At 42.5% G+C, this 23,744-nt stretch overlaps 1 protein-coding gene across 2 annotated transcripts in view; it reads left to right on the plus strand.

Annotated features, from left to right (window-relative positions):
- Positions 1–1,874: 1,874 nt before the first annotated feature.
- BckdhA (Branched chain keto acid dehydrogenase E1 subunit alpha) overlaps positions 1,875–23,744 on the plus strand; it is a 71,847-nt gene continuing 49,977 nt past the window's right edge. Inside the window, exons 1-2 of one of the 2 annotated variants that reach the window (XM_065435197.2) lie at positions 1,875–2,170; positions 21,466–21,584. In XM_065435197.2, the coding sequence (XP_065291269.1) occupies positions 2,149–2,170; positions 21,466–21,584 (141 nt within the window). In that variant the 5' untranslated portion in view covers positions 1,875–2,148. The remainder of the gene's footprint in view (positions 2,171–21,465; positions 21,585–23,744) is intronic. The other variant, XM_065435199.2, reaches the window with a different exon arrangement.

Raw genomic sequence — 23,744 nt, forward strand, 5'->3', positions numbered from 1 at the left:
GAGATGTCTGATCAATGGTCTGCAGGGCGACAGTGTGGACGAAAGTGTCTGCATTTAATTTGAAGCATTCTACTTCGATGGCTCTGCCATACTGAGGCATAAGACAACATGCCAGATGATTATCGTACTCCTTTCTCGTGTCAGTGGAACCAGGGATTGCATCAGTCAGTATAAACACGGGGAAGGCGGGAGATGGAAATTCAAGACAATGAGCAAAACAAGAGCAAGGTAAAAGCGGGCCGAGACAACGTTTCGACAAGAGGATTTGTCTGAAAGAGTCACGTCTTGAAAAAGACAAGTCTACATGTTGAAACGTTGACGCCCGCTTTTACCTTGTTCTCGTTTTGCTCATCAGTCAGTATAGCCGTTCCTAACACATGCAGCTGTGATAATATCATTATCGTGCATCACGTCTAGATTGCGGTGACCGTTTGCATCTGTTGGTTAGTGTGTGTGCATTAAGCTGTTTCTTAGTGTCTGCATAGATGTACGGACGTAATTGTACTTGCCTAGAGTGTTCAAATTGTAGACAATATTGTGGCAGCATTTTCAGTGACTGTCTGTGGGCTTGGCATAGAACAGCCTCTGGTGCAGTCGTGTGGAAAGAATTTTACAGCTGCGTTCCAAAAGATTCACTGCACATAATTTGGGCGCTCTAAGCAAGTTTGATTGTGGCTGTAGTGTTGCAATGTCCAGTGTTGGGCAATAGAATGCTTAGGGCTTTATGCCTTCTCAACCCCGTGATCTAGTTGCGAGTCTTAATTTATTAATGTTTTCGCCCAAAACTGCTGTACATATAACAGAGATTGTTCACACAACAGTTCTGTATCCGAGGTTTATACAACTATATAGAAAGGCTCTCGTAGTGATAACGGTCATCAGGAATGCTGCTGGTGCCAGAACACTGTCACCGTCTTTCCAAAAGCAGGGGTACCTAATAAGAAGGTCCCTATGAAGAGTCATGTGTTCATTCTGGTGCTTTTCAAATGCTCTGGTAAACCGCTGATAAAAGATGCAGAATGTCAGCTACGTATGTGTGTCACTTTATCAAAGAATATCTGAGTTAAGCTTACTTGGAAAAAACAGTTCATACTTACATGTTATGTCAAGTCCGTAAGATAAGTCCGTTGTCAGTCAGTCAGTCAATCAGTCAAGAACTTTATTGAAGTCCTGAGGAGTTTCAAGCCGTTGGAGATCCCACGCGGGGAACTCCTCCGGCCGAAACCCTAGGCGACGCCCCAAGTCGGGACGGGAACGTGGTGACGTTCCGCCAATTCTTGGGCCCTCTGGACGGCCTTGAGTTGAATATGTCAAAACATTTTTTTTTTCGTCGGTTTGAGTTTGAGAAGGTTAGCAAGTGGAATTAACAGCTGGATGCAGTGGTGGAACAGCTGCGCCAATTGCGCCAAATTGTGCCGAGAGCGGTTCTTTGCACCATCCTGCGCCAAAAGGGCGTTTTAGCGGAAAATTGCGCCGAGCTTTCGCCAAAGCACGTATAAGAGCGAAACCCTTCTTCCGTCGATTCTTCGCAGCTAGCAAAACTGGAACCAAAACGAACAGCACGATAGCATTATCATCACAGAAGGAAGCAGAGGGACTTCTATGGCAGTGAGAAACTCTATGGGCGCGTTGGAGTCGTCTGTTCGTCATTTTAGAGCGAATGCTCTACTGCTTCAGGTGCAAACGCTGGTTCCGTAAATCTGACCTTCAATCTCAGCCAAGGTCGACTGAGCCTGCCACTACCGGCGGCTGCTGCGTACGCCGCGTGGACACCCACATTAAAGCGGTGCAATGTGCTGGTAGTTTCCCTATACGCGCTGTGCTTTCGACACTTAAGTTTGCGGTGAAGCGAGACGCAGCATAAACAGGTAAATTCGCTCGCTGCTGCTGCCGTGCCGAGCAGCGTCTGGGTGTTTTGTGGTGCAATATTGCAGATACGGTAGTTGCTGACGGCGCCGAGCAGCGTCTGTGCCCTTTCCCAAAGCAAGCAGAATCGTGCTATATCGCTCGACGAACTTTGTTTAACCGCGTTTTGCTCTGACGGACGTACAATACAATGTAGCGCCGCTGTACCATCTTCCTGACGCTTTGTTTAATTCCGTCTTCATCGAACCCGCCGCGTGGTACCGTTGAGTTTTCCGAAGGAAGATGTCACATTTTGCGATTAAGGGTAAGTTTTTTCAATGTTTATGGGTGATAGCGGGACTTGCAAAAAAGCCGCTGCGATCAGAATCGCACGTGTTGCATAGTTAGGAATGGTATTAGCGAGTGAGGTCGAATGTGGTACACCTCAAGGAGCCGGCCGAGGCAGCACTTCGGTGAGTGCCGCCATGTTCGTTGACGCAGAACTTTTGCGTCGAGCTAACACACACACACGTGTGTGTGTGTTTGTATTGCGGCGGCAGAACGTTTGCGGCCTCTATTCGAAAACTCCCCAATGTGCATGGCATATGACACGAGTGCATTGCATATGTCATGTGCAGGCGTGCGCACTCGATCGGTCTAGTGGTGAGCCTTTGCCCACAAGCCGTGACTGTCGCACTGTGTTGTAGTCTAGTTTAGTAAACACGCGTTTGTTGTTATGTCTGGTGCCTTCTCTGCCCCGTATCGACGAACCCGGCCATAGCGCCCTTTGCGTCGCGGTGTGGAGAAGCATCGCTTTCTTTCCCCACCGCCCTCGCAGGTTTAGCCTCGCCCAAACCGGCCCCCACACCATATCGACTATATATCAGTTAAATTTTGCATGGCATATGGTAAGCACACGTGCGTTGGACCCTGCGCCAAAAGTACTTGCTGCTGCGCCAAATTGGCCTTTTTTTGCCTGCGACAAAAGGTAAAATGGCTGTTCCACAACTGTAGATTCTAGGTCATTGAAATGCATTTGCTACTTGTGTTTCATAAAATTTTAATTATTTACAGACGTTCGTATAGATATTTCAGCAAAGGGTGTCGTGATGATGCCACATTGAGAAAGGTTGCATCACTGTTTTGCTGCCGAAATTGGTAGTTCCTAGCACATTCTGTAATGTGTGGATTTCACATTAGTGTTTATAAATGACGAGCATGCAAAAGTGCATCCTGGGCCTTTGAAGTAAGCTGTTATCTAAAAATTTGTTTCTTTTTCTTCTTCTTTGGTACCTCGTAATAGCCTTAACAGCGCCCCTCAATTTAGCTGCAGGGACATCTACTTTGAGGAGCTTAGTTTATAATAGAATCTGCAAAACTCCCACAGTGATACTGAGTGGATGAGAAGCTTGCTGTGTCTGCCTCTTTCTTTTGAATAAAAACAACTTTTTTTATGTCGATCTCAAGTAATTTCGTAATTACAGGCACTGCAGGTGTTGATCACTAATCTAGTGTGCTGCAACAAATTATGCAACAAGATTCTTTTTGAATTAGGTTTCTCAGGCTACTCAATTTCTGTACCTGTTTATCAATTACTGAACCTTTAACAGCAGTGTGATGTTGCAGTGTAGCTGCACACTCAGTATGAATACTGTACCCAGTACAGTTCCAATACTATCAGAAACCAAGTGTTTTTAGTTGCGGGAAGACTTCAATTTAATATCTACATACATACGTGAAATGAAATGAAATTTAAATAAAATACGATGGCAATGCTAGCACAAAACGAAACCATTGCAAGGTAATTATCCAAGTTGCCTTACAGTGTTGCAGTCATGCTACAGTTATATAAAATTGATATACGAAACAAATTTTTAATCAGGATAGGAGTTCTGCATAAGCTTTAAAAGAAAGGTTCTCATCCAGAACCTAAAAACTGGTAGATGAAAAAAAAAGTAAGATGCAGGCAGGAATGAGTTGGCTTAACAATGCAAGTTGGCTTCAGAAGCTAAGGCACATTGGTGATGTTCCTTATCAATTAACAGCGCAAAAGATAAGGGGTGGGTAAATTATGTGTCTCCTCTTGGTTGGTTGTCGCTTCATGGCATTTATAATGAATAAATCAGATTGTGCCTCGATCATCATCCTAATTTATGTCCACTGCAGGATGAAGGACTCTCCCTGGAAACCCCCGTCTTGTGTCAGCTGAACTCATCCTCTATGTCCGCCAAGTTCCTAATAATTTCATCACAGTACTTGAGTCGCTTACCTTAACATAGCATGCAGTTTGGCAAGAGGTCTCATCTTAGGTTGAATCCAGTCAAATTTGAGGCTTGCTTCAATTCCAGAGTTCCCAGTTTGTAATTTCTGGTACAAAATTAGCTTGGAGAACAGTTCGAGATGGATGCAGCATAGGACTGCAGTGCATGACCTTGGTGAATCTGTCACATCACATGGCTTGCTGTGCACTGTACCGTGTTACTGAATGCGTCATCAACCATCTGTAGCAAGTGTATGAGTACATCAGTTTCCTCACAAGAGGCAACTGTGGCACTAGTGACTATTTGAGCTGCAGGTATGGCAATTCAGCCAGAATGAGAATGATTGATGTACGCGACTTTGCCTAAAATTCGTCCTTGTGGCTTCAAATGGCTTTGTGACTTTGCAGATGATCATGTTGAACACTATGTTGCATCACAAGTGCAACAATTTGCAATGATTATGCATGTATAATCACCTCGTGTTTAGAAAAGTACGAGTTCTTAAAAATGTAGAAAGATAAAGCATAATAATAATGTCCCAAGAACGTTTGAAGTTATAAGCATGAAGATTAGACAAATTCTTGTAATTTTTGTAGGAGACTCACGTGAATCACTGTCACAGTTTTGATGACGATTAAGACTATTGCTGATGTGTGCTGGTTTTAGCACTGCCCAGCTACAGCATAACACAACTATGACAAAGATAGAACACTAAAATAGTTTTTAATGAAATTTCCCAATTTCATTCCACAAGTTCCCAAACATAGACACACACACACACAAAAAGATAATAAACATTGACATAAAAAGATACTGTTCCATTGCAACCTGCAAGTCACAGACATCAGTGCTTTAATGGAATGATAGAATCCGTTGTGTTCTTAAACATTTTTAAAGATGTTCACTGAAACTTTCAATGGCCACTGATGGGAGGAGCTTCATTTTAGCTAAAACCATCTCACGCTACCCCTCCTTATGCCTTGTGCTGTACGGCAGTAAATAAAGATATGGCAGTTCTTGATCGCAGCAAGTATTGCCAGGTTCACATCGAAACATCTACAATTGGTGCTTTTGCAAGCCACAATCTCCACTTTAGTGCTTTGACACCACTAGTTTCAAAATGCCCTTAAGTTGCCCGAACTATGCTTCAGGTGAAGCTCTAGCTTGAGGGACTAACTCCAATTTTGCTTTTCAAATGAGTGTGAAATGCACAAGCACTCTCATTAGATAAACTGCTGAACCTATCTGAAAGATGTTGCACTTAGGCTGTTGAATGCAGAACTTTGTTCCAGGACCTCACATTAATTTACAAGCGTTGTTGAAGATGAGTACACTACAGAAAAAAAAAAAAACGGAGCACAATGAATTCAATTCACAGATATGCAACATGTTTTTGTTGCAGAATTACACAGTTGCGGTGCTTCAACTTTTCTGAAATTTCAGAAGTGCCGTACAGTCATCTGGGGGCGTAAATAAATATATCCTCCCTACTGTCACTGAAGTATTAATTTTTCTTCTAATTGGAACAAATTTCATTTCTACAAGTTAACTGACTACATTATGAGAGCAAATGCATTTCAGATGTGTCTAAAGAGGGAAAGTCTGATTCAAGTTCCTCGTTCCAGCTGACCAGCATGCAAGGATGCAATCTGTAACATCATGCGACATTCACATTCACTGCAACAAGAACACAGTAATGAAAGTAGAGGTCAGCTGCCGAAATCTGGTATAGTATTAAGATTTGAGCAGGCATAATTGAATTTAAAAACAACACAATGAAATTCAACTGCATTTCTGCAAACAGTAGGCCTTCAAGCACATTATGCTGTGCTCCAATGACATTCTTTAGCAGCAAAGTTTCATTCAGGTGAATGTACACATGTATCATGAGAAATAATTAACAGTGCAACACATCACAGGTAGCAGAAAATGAGGAATAGACAAAAGCATAAAATCAGTGCATGTTTGAAAAAAAAAAGAGAGAACACAAGAGTTTGAATATCTGCCACACTTTTTACGCTGTTCTTCACTCGCAGTTCAAGCTAAGAACTTCGTTCATGGCGCACCACATGTTTTCAAACAAGCCTGGTGTGGAATGCATAAGGATGTCTACAGACTACCGTCAAGGGTACAGCAATGCTCACACTGAAATAATGCCTTAAAGGAACCTTTCTTGAAGCTGAATAAACAGGCCGAAGAGCATCATCCTTAAAATCAGCACTAGGGCAAATATTCGAGGCTACGTTCTCAACAACCAGTCATTTTGTTATAGACAAGTGATCTTGCCATAGACATCCAGGGGCCATATTCTTGGTCAGTCACTTTCGGGGATGCAACCACTTTAATGAGACTAGCACGACTCCACACTGGATGCGTCAACACCCATGGCGACAGTGTTCCTCACACAGTGCTTCGAATGCTTGTGCCTGCAGACACTGATGTGTCGGGTGCCAAGTCACAAAAATGCTACGAGAGAGACCGTACCTCCGAAAGTGATTGATCGTGAGTGTCGCTCAAGATATCCCAAGCAGCCCTTGCTACTCTCGACTTAATTCAGAAAAATGTCATCATTAGTCTATGCATATCCACCTTGTGACAAAGATGTCTCCCAGCAATTTTTAGCTGTTTCTGACCTGCTAAAACCAAGTTTATCCTATGCCTGAAAATTTCCCAATTCATCAGTCCATCTACTACATATCCATTTCCTTGGCACTTGTCCTGTTATTCTATATTACTTCCACAAATGCTCCCTTCCCATCTTTTCCATTTCTCTTGCAATGCGCTACAGTACATATACTGCTTGAAAGAATAGGCAGTTCTGTTGTAAATCTGTGCCCTTTGCTGCCCCTTCCTTACTTCCTGTTCCTCTGTATTGTTTCTGCTGAAGTCAGTAACCAACCAGTCCAAATACATGCATACACTCCTGCAGTTATTCTAGTACACCGCCCATCATTCATTCTATGCATCATGTGGCCTGACCAATTCCTCTTTATCTGTTTAACCTAAACTAGTCAGCTGCTTGTGTTTTCTCTAATATCCATACTCTAGTCAAGTGCTTATTGGAATACCCGTCAGGTAAAATCATTGTTTGTTAAAAACAGGTCACCGACCATAGCCGAACAAAATGTCTTTTCGAGATTCATATGAATCCCCTGTTTTCAATCTGTATGAATTCATTTGTAATGTGGTACTTACAGATCCCATAACATCATTTTGTTTTTAGCATGGTCAGCGACCTTCTTTTCTAACAACAATCCACACAGCTTTCTGCCCATTTCTCAACATTATGCCTGTCATTTCCTGTTCCATCGATAGTGGCACAGTTCTTAGGTTCAAGTTCCTTTCTTACCATCCATTTTTGTCGCTTATGGTGCTGCAAAACATAAGGTGAACTTTTTAAAAATGTATATGTTGTAGTTATTTCTACACGCTGCACTAGGCTCCATAATCTTAAGCATACAGTGGAAGACAGGCACTGGCACGTCAATAGTTGACTTTTTTTTCAAGCCACAAGTAACTGTTCACAAACATATTTGTAGTGTACATTCACGAGTAAAAGTCCGAAGATCATGGCTGCCGTGAAAGAAACTTTTTAATTTCACAGCCTAGCTGTGCAGCAAGGGATTGGCTGGTGCTATGAACACTTGGGTGCATAGTACCAATGCATCATGTGTTCCAGTTCCAGTCAACAATTTTGTTCTAGAATAAAATTAGAATATTTTGTTGCTCCCATGGTCTTGCAAACTTTTCGCGCTACATTTTTTCGTGGTATAAAGATGGGAGGTGGCGGGCTCAAACACCTTGTGGTGTATATTCTAAATGGCTACCGGTGAAACCGTGATTACGTGCAGCTGTACTTCGCGTCTCTGTGTGGAGCACATAATTAGCTGCACGGCGAACTAGCCCTGGACATGATTCTAATTTCTATGAACTCAACTGGCTATTTACTCAAAGCTAAATAGCATTTAGCTAAATAGCTAAATTAGCATGCACTCTGTTTCTGAGATATCACACAACACCGAAACGACACAGGCACAACATCTGTTTTTTCTGGGTTTCATCGTAACCACACAAACGCACCTACAGCATCCAGCTCGAAGCTTTACAGTATCTACATGAGGTGGAAATGTACACATCTTCAGGCTTCGGGAAAATAAAACACAGCGCTGCTCTAGAGCTAACTGCACACAAGAAGCACATACCCTTAAAAATTGTGGTACACCCTTTTGGGTGAAACTCTGACACACAACGATAATCATCAATAATGCATGCATTTTATTTTACGTTAATGTTGCATGTCTGTTAACTTCCTGTTAGGAATACAAGGCACATTGGAACACACGTGACATATCAAACAGTAAAGTGTTGGTCTCAGCGTTAAAGGAAGGAAATGCAGACGAGTTTGATAGCTAATATTGTTCTGTAGCAAAACTACACAAAAATGTTTTATGAAGGTGTGGCCGAAAAGGCAAGTGGCTGATGACCAGAGCAGAAAAAACAGGCAAAATCGCAACACAGTATTGTTTCAGCTCAACCTGCCAACAAGCGAGAATACTGGGGCAACATTCTCGAACTATCACTTTTGAAAACGCAATCACTCTCACTAGACTTTGCATGACTCGGTGCCAGATGTGTTCATGTATATGGCTGTTGACATTCTTGGCACTATGCAAAGCTGCATCACCAAGGTTCTGGGTCACGTGAAATCCCATGAAAGCGGTCATATACTCCAATGCGATTGCTCGGGTGTACTGTCCCTGGGCTGTTACTGGAAAAATTTTCACTCAGTTATCGTGCTTGCTGTAAACGAGCTTTTTCTCTTTTCACTTTTTAAAAATGGCCTGCTCCAGAGGGTGTCGCAGTCAAGAAGGTAATTTATTCTTGCAAGTGACAGCCACACACCAAACTGTGGTAACAGAGAAAGAGCAGGGAAGACTTCGCACTCTGCTCTAAGTTCTTATTATACTTGGCCTGCCTGGGTAGGGGAACCTACCAAAATGGGTTGGTGATGAAAACATCAGAATTGATTTCAAGTGTGCATAAAGACAATGTGCATAAAACTTGTTAGCCACATAAATAATTCTACAGTGCTGCAGGTAGCCAGTCAATGCTAGTATAGATAATAGTTCCAATATGTCGATGAGCATTGCTGTGCAGGAGTACTTGCCTTATAAATAATTTCTACAAAGTCATTAGTGAATGCAGTTGAAGTTTGACACGGTGTACATCAAACCTTACGATGGTGAAAGCATGTTTGTGCGCAACCCGGACACCAAACATGCAGTGATTTTTTTTGCACATCAGATGCAAAGTGTATTTACAGTGATGTAGCATGCGATAGCATTTAGCAGCACCACCAATCATGCACCAATTCACTAACTATTAATCGTCATTCAAACACAGTTAACCGTCAGCCATGCGAGATCCATCACAATATCTTCACTTTGTTACATTTCCAGGCATGACAGCAATTCATTAAAAAATAAAGAATATCACAGAGCAGTATTCAAGAATATGATTAAAAAGAGTTGGAACCAATGCGAAGACACAGATACTGTACAACATGCCTACACATAGAATTAAAATAGTGCAATAAACACTTCCATTGCTCGATGCATCAACTGCTGAGGGGACAAGCCCAAGGCAGCCTGTTCATCAACAAGATGCACTAAATGAAATTTTGCCACGAGTGCCTCACATTACAAAGCTTTCACAATGTCTCCAACGTCAGCTTGCAGGAACTATAGGCTCTACGCATTCGTTGATGTTTTACATCGCCACAATCTTTCTCAGAGTTTTCTCCACAAAGCTTGTGAGCTTTAATCTTCTAAAGCTGGACAAGCTTAGATAATCTACATGTGCTTGACAGAACAAAAAATGAACTATTACTGTGCAAGACAATCACACTTTTCTTGTCACATGGATAGTTACCAGTCACCGAACCCATTAATTCCTTTAATGCATTGGGTGAGCAACTTTTACCAGAACTTTTGCAAAACTAAAACCACACTGAACAGAGTGTCGCGACAGCATTTTGCTTTTTGCAACGTCTGTGACTGTGACATAATTTTATGTCAAACTCAAGTGAAAGCAATTGCAATTCACATAAGATAGCCACTTATCGGTGATTCTTACAGATGTGACAATGCAACTTTGCATGTTATTAATGACAAGGAAGGCCTTTGCTGCAACAACTAAATCGTCTGCCAATTTTCTGCAGTGCTAAATCACAATCCAATCTCAAATTGCAGTTCAATTTAAATCGCAGTGGCAGAAACTATACAGAATATCTACCGCTGAATTTCTAACGCTATAAAAATGAGCAATTCTTTGGCACTCATGCCATAATTACCATTTCTCTCTCCGGCTAACATGCTGCATTGGAGGTTTCACGAGATGAACTCATCTGCATTCACGGCATAAAGTTCTGCTGCCCTGCACCCAGCATTGCACTGCTGTAGTCAGTACAGTGTAATTTACAATTGTTGTGGCATGCTAAAAAGTTATTTGGTGCAGACTAGTACATTATCAAGAGTCATCTTGAAACTTGCAATATTAAAATGACAACCTTTTGGTGACATGCCTTTAGTGGGCAAGTTCCGTTTCACAATTACACAAGTGAGGTGCTTCCTCCATGCATGGTGCAAGCAAACCAGAATGCATACACTTGCGCAAATACTTGGGAAGAGAACTGTGCTATACAACAAAGCATAAAAATTCTGCGCCTTCGCTTATGAACCCTAAACGGATACCATATCTAACTGCCAAACAATCGCATACCTTTTGTTTTAGATTAACCATACAGAACAGAGAGTCAATTTATATTAGTAGTGTCTTAAATATGCAAGTGTGAAAGGCGTAGGCAAGGTGGTACTAGTTCATTTCGATGGAGGTCACAGTGCACACTGACTGAAAAAGATAAACATGCAGAGAGTCAAAGAAAGCTTACTTCCGGCTGCCTTGATTTGCAATAAGAACTACAGACTGGCAGGAAGGAAGCAAAGCAAAAGGAGAACAACCATTATCATAATTTGACTGTCTTTTTTTTTTTCAAGAATGTACCCACAGTTGATGAAAAGCTTTGACACAATCTTGAAGAAAATGACAGTTGATTTAAGTTATTGGTCGCTGTCCCTTCTGTCTTGTTTCTCTTCTAACCAATCATAGATTAGCCTCACTACTGAAGGATGTTATCTTGCGAATCTCATGGCACAAAAATTTTTCCAATCCTTCAACTATAAGTGGAGTTAACACACTGATACCTGGATTTCTCTCTTTTCGTCTCTGCTAGCATGCTGAAAGCTACACAGTGGAGAAGGCAAAAGAGCAATGCCCCAGCCAATTGCCGAGCATCCCGGTGGCAAAAGAGCTCATCGGGCCATCCTTTGGCAGCTGTGGCAGACTATGCTACACAGCACGCCGCTATCTTAAAGGCCACATGCATCTCATGCAACAACGTGCAATGTAAAGATGAAATGATTTTTCTGTCATTATGAGATTGCAGAAATGTATATTTTTAATTTATATAACTCAAAATTAGCAATTATGTGTTGCTGAGAATGCTTTAGCGATCACGAATCGGCCAATAGTTTTTGTAGGCTAGCTGCATTCGATGACGCTGCATCACAGTACTGCCGAAGTGAGAACAAGCAATATTTCAATGTTTTTGACATGAGATTGTAAATTCCCTGCTGTATGCAGTTCAGCAATATTTAGCTCACATATTCACAGCAGCCCGTACAACAGTTCGGTAACATTTTCTTGCCATGTTCAAAAAGTCTTCGAGGGCCAAGTCAGTGTGCACCGTGAACACCATCAAAATATGCTTTCAAAACTATAAATCCATTAATTTGGCAGGAAAAGGTTGATTACTAATGGAAAAGTTGAAAGTCAAACACCTAAGTTTCCCTTTCTCAAATTTTGTGCTTTTAAATTGTGCCTCCAGTATGCCGCTATGACATCACAGATTTCAAAGCCCCTTCGTATACATTGAGCCATTTTTTGAGCAAAACAGAAGTTCTCAATACTTGACCGGTTGAGCCCTTCATTTCTTTAAAATGCAACGCGAGCCTTCTTTGTCCATAAACAAATAACTAATCCCAAGTAGATGCTGTCAAAATTCATGACGTCATGGTGAGCTGATGTGGAAACTACAGGGTGGCATCACCACCCACCTACTGTTTTTGACTTAATTTCTGGCAGACCAAGTTCTCACTCATGGCTAGACTGGCCTATTTGGTGTTCTGTGTAGTCTATCAATCTAACTTAATCTTACTCTTCAAGTACAAAGTGCCTTCTTCGTACCATAAGTAAACTTTGAACACATTGAGTAAACCATCACATTGTAAAGCATTTTGCACCGCGTCTCACACTCGTTGCCTGAATGCCAAAGAAATATAGCAGCTTGTGGTCTAGCATGTGGTAAGAATTGTGCTACTAGGTTAATTGTCTGCTTCAATTGCAGCAAGTTCTTGCTCATCTAAGAAAAAGAAATGCCTTGTGCTGACTGTGGGAAAAATCTTGTCATTGGCTGGTTAATTGATTGCCCTGCTGCCACATAAGCAAAGCTCAAGTGGTAAAGATAACTCGTGCAATTTTTCAAGAGTATTCTTGCACCATGGGCTGCAGAATGCAACAGCCTGCAAACAAACAAGCCGGGGAGTGAATGACATAAGTAGAAGTTTTGACAACTTTTGCCATTAGAAAGAGCTCTCTGAACAAAAAAGTGTTCACAGTATTCAACTGCACTGTTTTGTCGAAAACAGTTTCTCTTCGGTACTACTGAGTCGAACTGTCGAAACACTGTTTCCCTGCTTTGTTTACGACGCCTTGCAGTACATACACACGCAGTTTAATCATGTACGAAGGCATATGTCACTGCTGCTTTGCATTTTGCAACCCCAGCCAAAATAAGCATGGTTTAAACATTTCAAAAGCTAAAAAAAACCAGCATAAAAGCCGCATTTTTGTGCAGTCCCATTTGGTTCTGTTTCTTCCAGTATTCTCGGGAAACTTCCTGAGCTGGCATCTAATGCACTTCACGACACGGCAGTGCAAAAGTTTTGCATGACACTTCGATGTGTCAGTTTTGGACTTGTCTTGAAACAATGTAGTGTATTTCACTCAAGTTGCGTGGCTTGTTTTCCTATTCATCTTCCGGCAGTTCCTTAAAGCTGCTAAGTGGGTAGTGTTCCTTGTAATGCTGCAGATGCTGCCTCATCAGTTCCCACTGTTCCTGCAGCGAAGGGGGCATCTCGCTATAGACGTCCGTGAACATGTACTTCACTGGCGGCTTCTTCAGCTTCTCGGCACGTGCAAACGCCTGCATGATCTGGAGTGGCAAAAGAGGCAACACAATTAGTTTAGGGGTAGGCTATACTAAGGAAATAATTATTATGGGCTTGGCAAATCAGTTCTGTAAAAATCTGCAAGGTGGAAGCACTTTCGTCAAAAGGAAAAATTGTCACTCACACAACTGTAGCACGAAGCTACATAAAATACCCATGCAAGTTTCTTAAGAAGGGGTGGGGGTGCTTCACAGTCAACCAAAAGTTTGTCCCAGTCTGGAGATCGAACTAGGAACCAACATTTTTCCTGTGTGGTCACTCTACCATCTCAGGTAACCAGGAGGCTAGCATAGTGCAGGGCAAAGCCAAATCAATTGGCAGATGACAGTGCAGGAACACTCATTACGGCAAGTCAACAACGGCATTGGTCCTGTCTTCAATTGTCTGGAACAGGGCGACTTTTTCTTCCAACTGCAAAGCTTACAGCACCGCATGCAATACTTGCAGGTGTGATGAAACAATAGAGCACTTTCTATGCCAGTGGCCATCTTTCCAACACTCAAAAATGTTCTCTGCGAGCTAGTCTCAGCCACTTAGATGATAAACCACTCTCGGAAGGAAACATCCTGGGTCATTGGCTGAAACACTCTTCCATACGCAAGACCACTAAAGCCTTATGATGAGCCTTAGACGTGGCATGTTGCAGACAAGGGCAATAGCATAAGTGACAGGACAAACTTATAAAAGCTCTATTTTGCTTTTTGAAGGCAACTGGACTGTACGAGTGCCTGAGACCATCAGCGAATATTCCTCTGCGAGTGTCCTCACTGACTGACTCTGTTATCTCTATTATTAAAAGATTAAATTGTGGGGTTTCACCCTGCAATGGCCAAACACAGTTTCACTTCATGGAACATTAGAACAACATATTTCTGGCTAAGAAGATCATATTTGTACAAAAAAGAAAAACAATATCATTTGAATTTTAGTTTAGTCAAAGTAATTAATGAATTATTAGTTGGTTTGCTGAGCTATCCACAGCATAAAGCTCTCTCCAGCGTATCAATCATGCTACTATATAGGCCAAGTGTTATGTTTCCTGCGGCTATATCAAAACGGCGCAGCATACACAATACGCTTGGCATTACATCACAGAATTGCCCAGTGGGTTGTGAGGATCACCATAGTGATGGGCTCCAGATTAGTTTTGACCATCTGCAGTTCTTTAATGTGCACCTGGATTTTAGCACACGAGTGCTTTTGCATTACGTGTCCACTGAAATTCGGCTGCGGTGGCTAGGAACTCAACCAACAACCTCATTCTCAATAGCAGACCGACATATCCACTGAGTCATTGCGGCGGGTTATGTTTGTCTTTTATCTCATCCTACTTGTTGACAAAAGTTTGGTCATCACCTGCTTCTTGGTCTCGTTCTTCCACTGCTCCTCCTTGCTGTCGTCCCAGAGTCCGCGGTAGAGAAGGTAATTGCGGAAGCGGGTGATGGGGTGGTCGTTCCGGTCCCATGACCGAACTTCATCCACCGACCGGTATGCCGAGCTGTCGTCCGATGTACTGTGATGACCGATTCTAGGTACAATGAAAAAGAAGCATGGAGTAAATGTGGCAGGAAGATGATTAGATACAAATAAGACAGGAGTTCATCGCTGTCAGATTATTTGGCCAGATACCATAGGCATCGGACCACCGCACCGGCGTTCATGACCTGGGGCGCTATAATGTAATGCTATTCCAAACTTTTCTATTCCAATTTTGCAATCGGCCCTCTGTAATTTGTCAAAAACTTTTTTGAACCACCCATACTTCACCTGTCTGTCACGCGACGTCACGAAAATTGCGACAGCTCCCCATCTAATATGACGCGTACATACCGATTATGCATCACTGGACTGAACAAAAAAAAAAAAAAGAGTTATTTCTGATTCGACACCTTTTAGCCATTAACCCTTGGCTATTGGTGAAAAGTTTTCGGGCTGCACCCACTGCACCTGCCTGTCACGCGACGTCACAAAACTGCGAAAACTCACCGTGTAAAAGTGACATGTATGCGTTAAACACGCATTAATATTCCGAACAAAACTGAATATTATTCTGCATAGCCGCAGGCTGCCCCGTTCCGAAAGAAATAAAAGATGGCTGCCGCCGATCGCTCAGGCACTAGCTACTCGCACCTGCTGGAGGGCACAGGTTTATTTGCACACAATAAACCTTTTTGCGTGGCCGTGTAACGTTTTCAAGCACTTTCGGCATGTTTATGACCTCACTCTGCCAACTATTCTTTGCTGAGGATCCGTTTTATTGGCATTCTTAACCTTCCGTTGCATGCCGCTGCAATTTTTGATTAGCCACCTCAAGCAGAGTAAGGGAAAGCGGACCAATCGCAGATGCCAGCACCACCCTCTTCATCCGGTTATCGATTTCCAGTGCACTGGCTCGGCTCCATCGAATCCCTCTCCACTTGAGCAGCATGTTCCTCGCTTGTTGTCAGCCAATTAGATAAGACAAGCCGCTCACTGTACGCACCGTTATTTGTTTTTAAAGCACAGAAAAGTGACCTCCTATAAACAAGGAGAGCGTTTGGTTTGTTCAGACAACCCTGCGGGCCACCGCCCTATGCTTGCATCGGTGGTTACATAAATTTGACATCAGGAGATTGGAATAAAAACACATTGGAATAGTTTTACATTATAGGGCCCCTGGTTGCATCATGACATGCACATCTACAAAATTTTGTTTATACGTGAAATTACTTTTCTCCTGAAGGATGTGCCCTCTCATTACTTCGTATACAGCATATTGCAAAAGTGCAAGCTTCCTTCATAGTGAGCGATCAGGGACTGATATTATCAAACCTCGTAATAAAATTTTGCATCCGTTACGAAAATATGTTCATTATATCTGATATTTGTTGTAAGCGCACATTTGTTAATACTGATAGCAGAATGAAACATTTTAGGTTTACTTCATTAAAAACATATTCATTATATCAAAGTTTGACTACCTGACATGCCTGCCTGTCTACTATCTTATAAGAAACCATGGGAAAGGCAGAAGCCTTTGGACTAGTTTGAACAGACAGTGCTGTTAGGGGAAGACAATGCCTTCAAAAGCGTAGACACCAACTGTGTCGCGTGAAGGCAAGCTCAATCCACTGGATGAGACTTGAGTGCATGCTGGGTGACGTGCCCACTTCTCGTACTCCCTTGTCCTCGGTGTCTGATAACTATGCATAGCATACAGAGCTGAAGTGGACTTTAAACAGGCCACACGCGCATGGATAACGAAAGTACATAACTGTGACTTGTGATTTTGTGGCTCGGCTCATGTCAAGGCTTTAGTTATGCAAACCTTTAATAATGTGACTGTTGAGACATCTTTCATTAGCAGTTTTCTTGCATTTAATCATCACCATCACTTATTTTACCATTAAGGGCCCTTTACAAGGCATTACATCTGGGAGGGATGATAAATAACAAAAAAGACGTCATAAAACGAATGCAGTAATTAACAGAATGGCCACTGTTTTTCAAACAAATAAGTATGAGGCGAGAACAACAAAGCACAAAATTTCTATCGTTAATATTGGGTATAGTAATAGCAGTAGTGGGAAATTAAAGCAAACAGAAACTGCAATGCATAAAGGAGGAGGAACAAAAGAGGGAACAAACCCCCCAAAATATGTAAAACAAAACAATGATTACCAGTAATTAACATATTGGCAGTCAACAAGATAATGAAATACAAAGGCTGCACAATGAACTAATTTACAATAATTTTTACCCGACAATGTATGCCTCTATAACAGCAGTACCAAAAATAAAATAAATTTGTAGTGCATGCCATTTACTCACACACATCAAAATATCAAATATGCTAGAGAGAGGAAAAAAGTTATGCGTGGCTTTGCTATCCCAAACACCAGAGACCAGCGTAGCTGGGGGAAGTTAAGGTTTCAAAAAAATCCATGCAGTCTTCCTCTGTAGGGGGTTTCGGTTGGGATGGCATGCTATTTAAGGCACCCTCTGCAACAGAGGCAATTTGTTGAGATGCCATATGGTGTCAGTGTTGTGTGCCAGACGCCGCATCGACGTGACGCGACGGCAACCGCTGCGCCTTAGCTTCGATGCCATGCACCTGGTAGCTTTTTGAAATCCGCCTAAGTGAGCGCGCAAGGTTTTTATCGGAGAGTAATGACCTCGCACCACCTGTGTGCCCACCGCGCCGCTCCTTCTCACCTGCTAGGCTTCACCCAGCCTCGCCGCGTTGCTATGCTGCGTGATGCTATTTTTATACTCTGCTTTCACTCTCTCTCAACTCTCTCTCCCCAGCTTGGCAAATTTTTTTTCATGTGCACGATGTGATTTTTATATTCTGAAAATATCAAGAGAAAGCCAGCGTAGTTCTAACAGCTCCACTGTAAAAGAAAAGTCTCTACCACATGTACATACATACCTGTACGTCATGGCCTCTATGAGCACCGGTCTGCATTCCTCAACGGCCATCTGGCGAGCAGCTTTTGTGACATTGTACACGGCCAGGACATCATTGCCATCAACACGAATGGATGCAATGCCATAGCCAGGACCCCTGGCAACTGTTTATCCAGGGGGAAGAAGATAAGACAATAACTGAATTGCGTGTAGAAATAAGATTATCACTGAAATTGCAGCAGAAGTGTCATTACTACAGCATATTGTAGTGGTACTGGGAAAATTAGGTTTTGGGGCTCAAACAACCACCCTAACCCCCTTGAGTAAAAAAATAACATGAAATTTAGAAGGTTCTGCACCAAAGTGTCTCACAGTGGTCATACATAAGCAGAGTACAAGTGGTAGCAAGAACTAGAAGCTTGTCTAGACAACTTGTTTGGACAAAAGCGCAATCTGTTGCCCCACAAATTCACTGATACCTGTGGTAATGCAGAAAGGAACTTTGAGTAATGAAGATACCACTTAAACCTTCCAGTTTTGTTAAAGCTTAGATGGCTTGATCCAGACTGTAACTTATAGCTCTTTTCCTTTTGAACAAATTTAATCCAGTTCAATAAACGTGTTTTCAAATGGCAACCTATATAACCTTTATCAGTCTCGATGCCACAGAAAAATCAGGTTATGAAGAACTATGTAAAGTCTAAATTTGTTGCTTTATACAGCCCAAATGCAACATGTGACATGCAATACATGGTTTACATGAACTCTACAACATATTTTAGGATTCTCCTCCAAAAGTAAAGGAAAACTCGTAGCACTGGAATATTACACTTACCAATGCCATCACCTTTGTACTGCTCGTAGGCTGGAGTTGAAATAGCATAGCCATTATTTCGGCTATGGGAGAAACAGAGTGTGAGACAACATACACATTAATCCTTCTTCCACAAAAATGTTTCCTACAAGCACATTACCACAACTAGAATTCGCTGTAATATGTTTCTCTTTCTTCCGCAGAAACAGATGCCTAAGCTTCATAAACTGGAAAGATGGTTATAAACAAAGAACTAATAAAACAAATTTTTATTACAAAAGACAAAACAGGATTCTCCATACTATCAAGAACAGCAATGATTTTCATTCAAGTTCGCAGGTGCATCTGCAGTAAGAAGGCCACATTTTAGCTTTGCTTTCTCACAGCTATTTAAGCAAATTGCCTGCGACCAGACCACCTGTAGAATGACACCCGAGTGCAGCACTTATTGCTTCCCTGCTCTGTGTCAGGCCCATCTACAATACCTAAAGCATATTTTACACGTCACAGACAGTATTGCTGGCCAAATTTAATATGGACAGTGATTAGGCTCTCAGAATATGAAAGAGCAAAGGTTTGCCACTGAATACTTATGTCTGAAATGCAATGCCCCATACGCATAAGCTTGTTGCATGTTCCATTGCCATGATCAAGGCAGACACTGGTTTAGAGAATCCAATCACTGCTGCACCATGTGTGAGTGAAGAGAAAAAGCACAAACAATCAGTGACATTCAAAACTGTAGGCCATCACAGAGAGACAGACATGCTCCCTCCACTTCAAATAAAAGAATCTATCATTAACTGAGCAGGCTTGTAACCAGTTCCTTTGCAATATTGTCTAAAATTAAAAATAAGTATTCTGTCGTGCTCTTTGTAGAATGTTCTTCTTGTTCCTTTCTCTTGAACTGTAATTTCAATGTGCCATCAGCACAAATTGACATGCAAAGAAAAAAAATACGAATCAGAACACAAGCTACACTTGATTACACGTTAATCTGATGTGAAATCACTCCAAGTAGCTTGTTTTTAAGCATGGTGTAGCCACAAATGTATGTTCTGGAGCCCGAACTAAGCCGATGGTTCAAATTTAAGTCAACCTGGAAACGTTACAATGCGCTCTAGTCATTTTCGACTTGTTCGCGTTTGAATTTATGCTTATAGTTTGTTTGAGTTTATACTCATAGTTTTGAGTTTACAGTGATGACCTTGACACACCATGAAGATAACCATAACTCCTACAACACAAACACAGGGCTGCCTTGGATACAAGCAAACCTGGTACATAATAGAGCATGAACGCTTAGCATGTGATACAAAGCGAGGAGGGTTGCATGGAAAGGAAATAAGAATAGTGGCTGCAGAGATTATTGAAAGAGCTGGACAGTCCGCACTTTGTCCAAAATCACATCTAGGCTGGCGAGTGATGTATGTATGCTGAAATGAAGGAAGTACTTCTTCAAGACAAAACATATTAACTGTCTTAACAACATAGAGTGTCGTTTAAAGTTGTGTTTATAACCAAGACAATTGCACTGTGGTTTAACTACAAGGTCATGCCTACACACTTTCAAAGCCTCTCTTGGACTCTGCTCACCAAAAGAAGATGACCGGGCAGTCGAGTGTGGCGGCAAAGTTGAGGGCAGCATGGGCATCGCCTTCACTGGCGGCACCCTCGCCAAAGTAGCAGACGACGCAGTTCTTCTTTTGGGCAAGCTTGAATGCATATGCAGAGCCTACAGCTGTAATTAACAGCACAGAAGAAAGATGACACACAGTAAGCCTGCAAGTCGAATGAATCCCGTTAATTTTCAGCAAAGCTGTGTAAGCATCTTCTTTCACACAGAAAGCAGCTCATGTGAGTCGATACTGTTTACATTCATCAATCCGACCTTGTCAGCAGAAAAACTAGCATGATAGTGCACTTGTGTAGGTCAGAGTGGACTCTGATTAAGCCTGACCGAGTGACTGGCTGCAAGCAATATGAGGCATGAATTCGATCAGGAAATATACAGCTTGTAGCATTATCGACATTACTTCTGCTGGCTGCACATGACAATTTCTGCCATGATTCTGCAAGTAGCACTGCGTTTTCTTCTGAAAGATTTTGTTTCCTGGAATCCGAATGCGATTTGAATTGCTCAGGGTGACATTTAGGCGAGTCCTCAAAAATGACGGGTGCAATTCACCGCAATAAAATGGGAGCAACTGTGATAAGTTACCTTGGGGCATCTGCGTGGCGAGCGGTGAGCTGATGGTGACAAAGTTGTGCTCCTTGCTGCCGTAGTGCACGGGCATGCCTCGTCCCTTGCAGTCGTCCAGCTCATTGCCATAGCACTGGCCCATGAACTGAGCCAGCGGGTAGTCACGCCACACTAAGACTCCTGCAGTGTTTTGTGAACAGAAGTGCTATAAGATGGCCAAGACCCTGGTGGTTCACTATCAGAAGCACTAACTAAACAGCACTAGCTTTCCTGTGTTGTTTGCTTTGATTCAGCACAGTTTGGTTCTATTTGAAGTTCAGAGTTGGCATACATTCAGCATCTTCTGATGTTATGTCCATTTTAGTGCCGTTAAGCAAATTACTTCGTGATCATGCTGACAACATGTGCATCGGCTCTTCTAACAGCCTGCCTTTGTTTTACCACTGAACTGCGAGACTGCATAGCATGCAGCATACCCGCTTCTCGGTACTGTCCATAGATGAGGTCATTGTTGTCGAGGGCAGCAGCACTGCCAAAATGTGTGCCCTCCTCGCCAAAGTTGGTCATGTAGAAGGAGATGCGTCCTTGCCTTTGCGACTCGTACAGGATTCTGTCCATGCTGTTCAGGAGCGTCATACCCTGGTACATCTTCAGCAGCATCTGGTCTGGCAGCTGTCAAGTGCAGAGTTGAAGACAGGGATCAGCCACTTCTTCATGAAACAAGGGTAATTAATGCATGCTGCTGAACATTGAGTGGTGCAAGATGTATGAAAGAATGCGAAGTAGTAGATGTAGCTCAGTGCAGATGAGGTTGAAAGCAGGAGCAGCGGGACACATTTAACTGGCAGTAAGTGAGTCTCGTCACTTCTTTTGTCCTCGTCTAAATTCTGCTACATCTACTGCCCACAACAGTTAACCAACAAGCCCACCTTGACAACTTAATGGGGATGAAGACAATGTCACCGTCTGCTTTGTGTCACTGAATATTCTGCAATGCCAGCTAAAGCTAACATTTATGCTTGTGCAACATACCCCCTTCAGGTTATTTTTGTCCATCGAAAATTTCATTTCATCACATTTATTGTACCTGCAGAACCATGAAAATCGTACAGTAGCAGAACAAATTACAAATTTTCAGTGCAACTGGGAGTTTTCTCAAGTTTACAGAATGTGGACTTCATGTGAGAACAATTTATAGGAACGTCAGTTGTGAGAATCCCAACTACTTCATCTCTAGCATACCTGGAAAGCAGCTATCCAGACGCTTAATATAAATGCCCCATGCAAAAGATTGTAAAAACAAAAATTCAGGACACCTATGCACTTCTTGTGAATTTTGCATGAATTAGTGCCCAACTGAACGCTGCTGAGCAGTCATTCAAGTTATGAACTCCATGCGGGCAAGTGAGCCATTACAACACAGGCAAGCGCTTGCGTCGACAAGGAATGCATGCATAATAGAGGCTCCTGAGAGTGAGCACAAGGGTGTTGTGGCATTGCAGCGATGCCCTTTTCCCTCACGCAATACCATGGCAGCAGGCATTCCCTTTCGCCCGCTCTGCTTTGTCGAGGCCTGAGCCAGCAAGCGCGAGCCAGCATCATGAGCGCGTGAGGCGCACGTGCGATGTGGCGTCACAGTCAGTGGGAAGTTAGGTGCCGTTTCATTGCCACAGCCGCTGCCGCCTTTTTCGCTCAATGAGTCATTTGACGTTTTCGCATCAATACAGAAAGCGAACACGCTACATGGAGACAAGCTGACACTGTGAGGGCAAACATCTAGCCCTCTAAAAGGACTTCTTCTTGGGCAAGTTGGTGCTTAGATTTCCTAGGTATACTTTGTGGCGCAAAATACATTTCTGGAAAAGGGACAGAAGAAAGGGAGACAGTGAAGCGCCAAACTACCAACTGTTTAATGACAGCCTGAACAAACGTATAGAAGAAAATACAACTTCCGCTCATGCGCAGGGAGCCAAGGTGTGACAGAACAACGTGGTCATGATATCATACTTTGGATGAAGCACATTTCTGCGGAATATAATACGATAGATGTATCGCTGACACAATCAGACCCTTTATTTTTAATATAAAACGCTTCCAACAACTCCCTTGCAGTTTGGTCCCTACTTTTGCCAAGAATCAATACTCGTTCAAAGCATGGCCTACAACGACAGGCTTTACAGTGCGCAGGAAGATGCGCGTTCTCACTCTTGCCGATGCTATTAGCGTGCTGAGGGAGTACGCTAGCGAGACTGAGGGAGAGACTGAGGGAGCATGCTAATAGCATCGGCAAGAGTGAGAATGCGCATCTTCCTGCGCACTGTAAAGCCTGTCGTTGTAGGCCATGCTTTGAACGAGTATTGATTCTTGGCAGAAGTAGGGACCAAACTGCAAGGGAGTTGTTGGAAGCGTTTTATATTAAAAAGAAAGGGTCTGATTGTGTCAGCGATACATATATCGTATTATATTCCGCAGAAATGTGCTTCATCCAAAGCATGATATCATGACCACGTTGTTCTGTCACACCTTGGCTCCCTGCGCATGAGCGGAAGTTGTATTTTCTTCTATACGTTTGTTCAGGCTGTCATTAAACAGTTGGTAGTTTGGCGCTTCACTGTCTCCCTCTCTTCTGTCCCTTTTACAGAAATGTATTTTGCGCCACAAAGTATACCTAGGAAATCTAGCCCTCTACCTTCCAACTCATTTTACTAAAACATTTCACACTTACTACTTAAACTTGCAGCACAGATCCAATCAGAAGTGCTTCAAGATGTTTGCAATATATCTTAAATGTTAGAATTTTAATCACTGCTTTTGATTTCGATGCACTACCTTCGTGTGCACAATCGAGCCCATGGCAACTGAATGGGATACCTGTATCAACGGGA

Source organism: Dermacentor albipictus, chromosome 7, assembly GCF_038994185.2.
Source record: "Dermacentor albipictus isolate Rhodes 1998 colony chromosome 7, USDA_Dalb.pri_finalv2, whole genome shotgun sequence".
NCBI classification, from domain to species: domain Eukaryota; kingdom Metazoa; phylum Arthropoda; class Arachnida; order Ixodida; family Ixodidae; genus Dermacentor; species Dermacentor albipictus.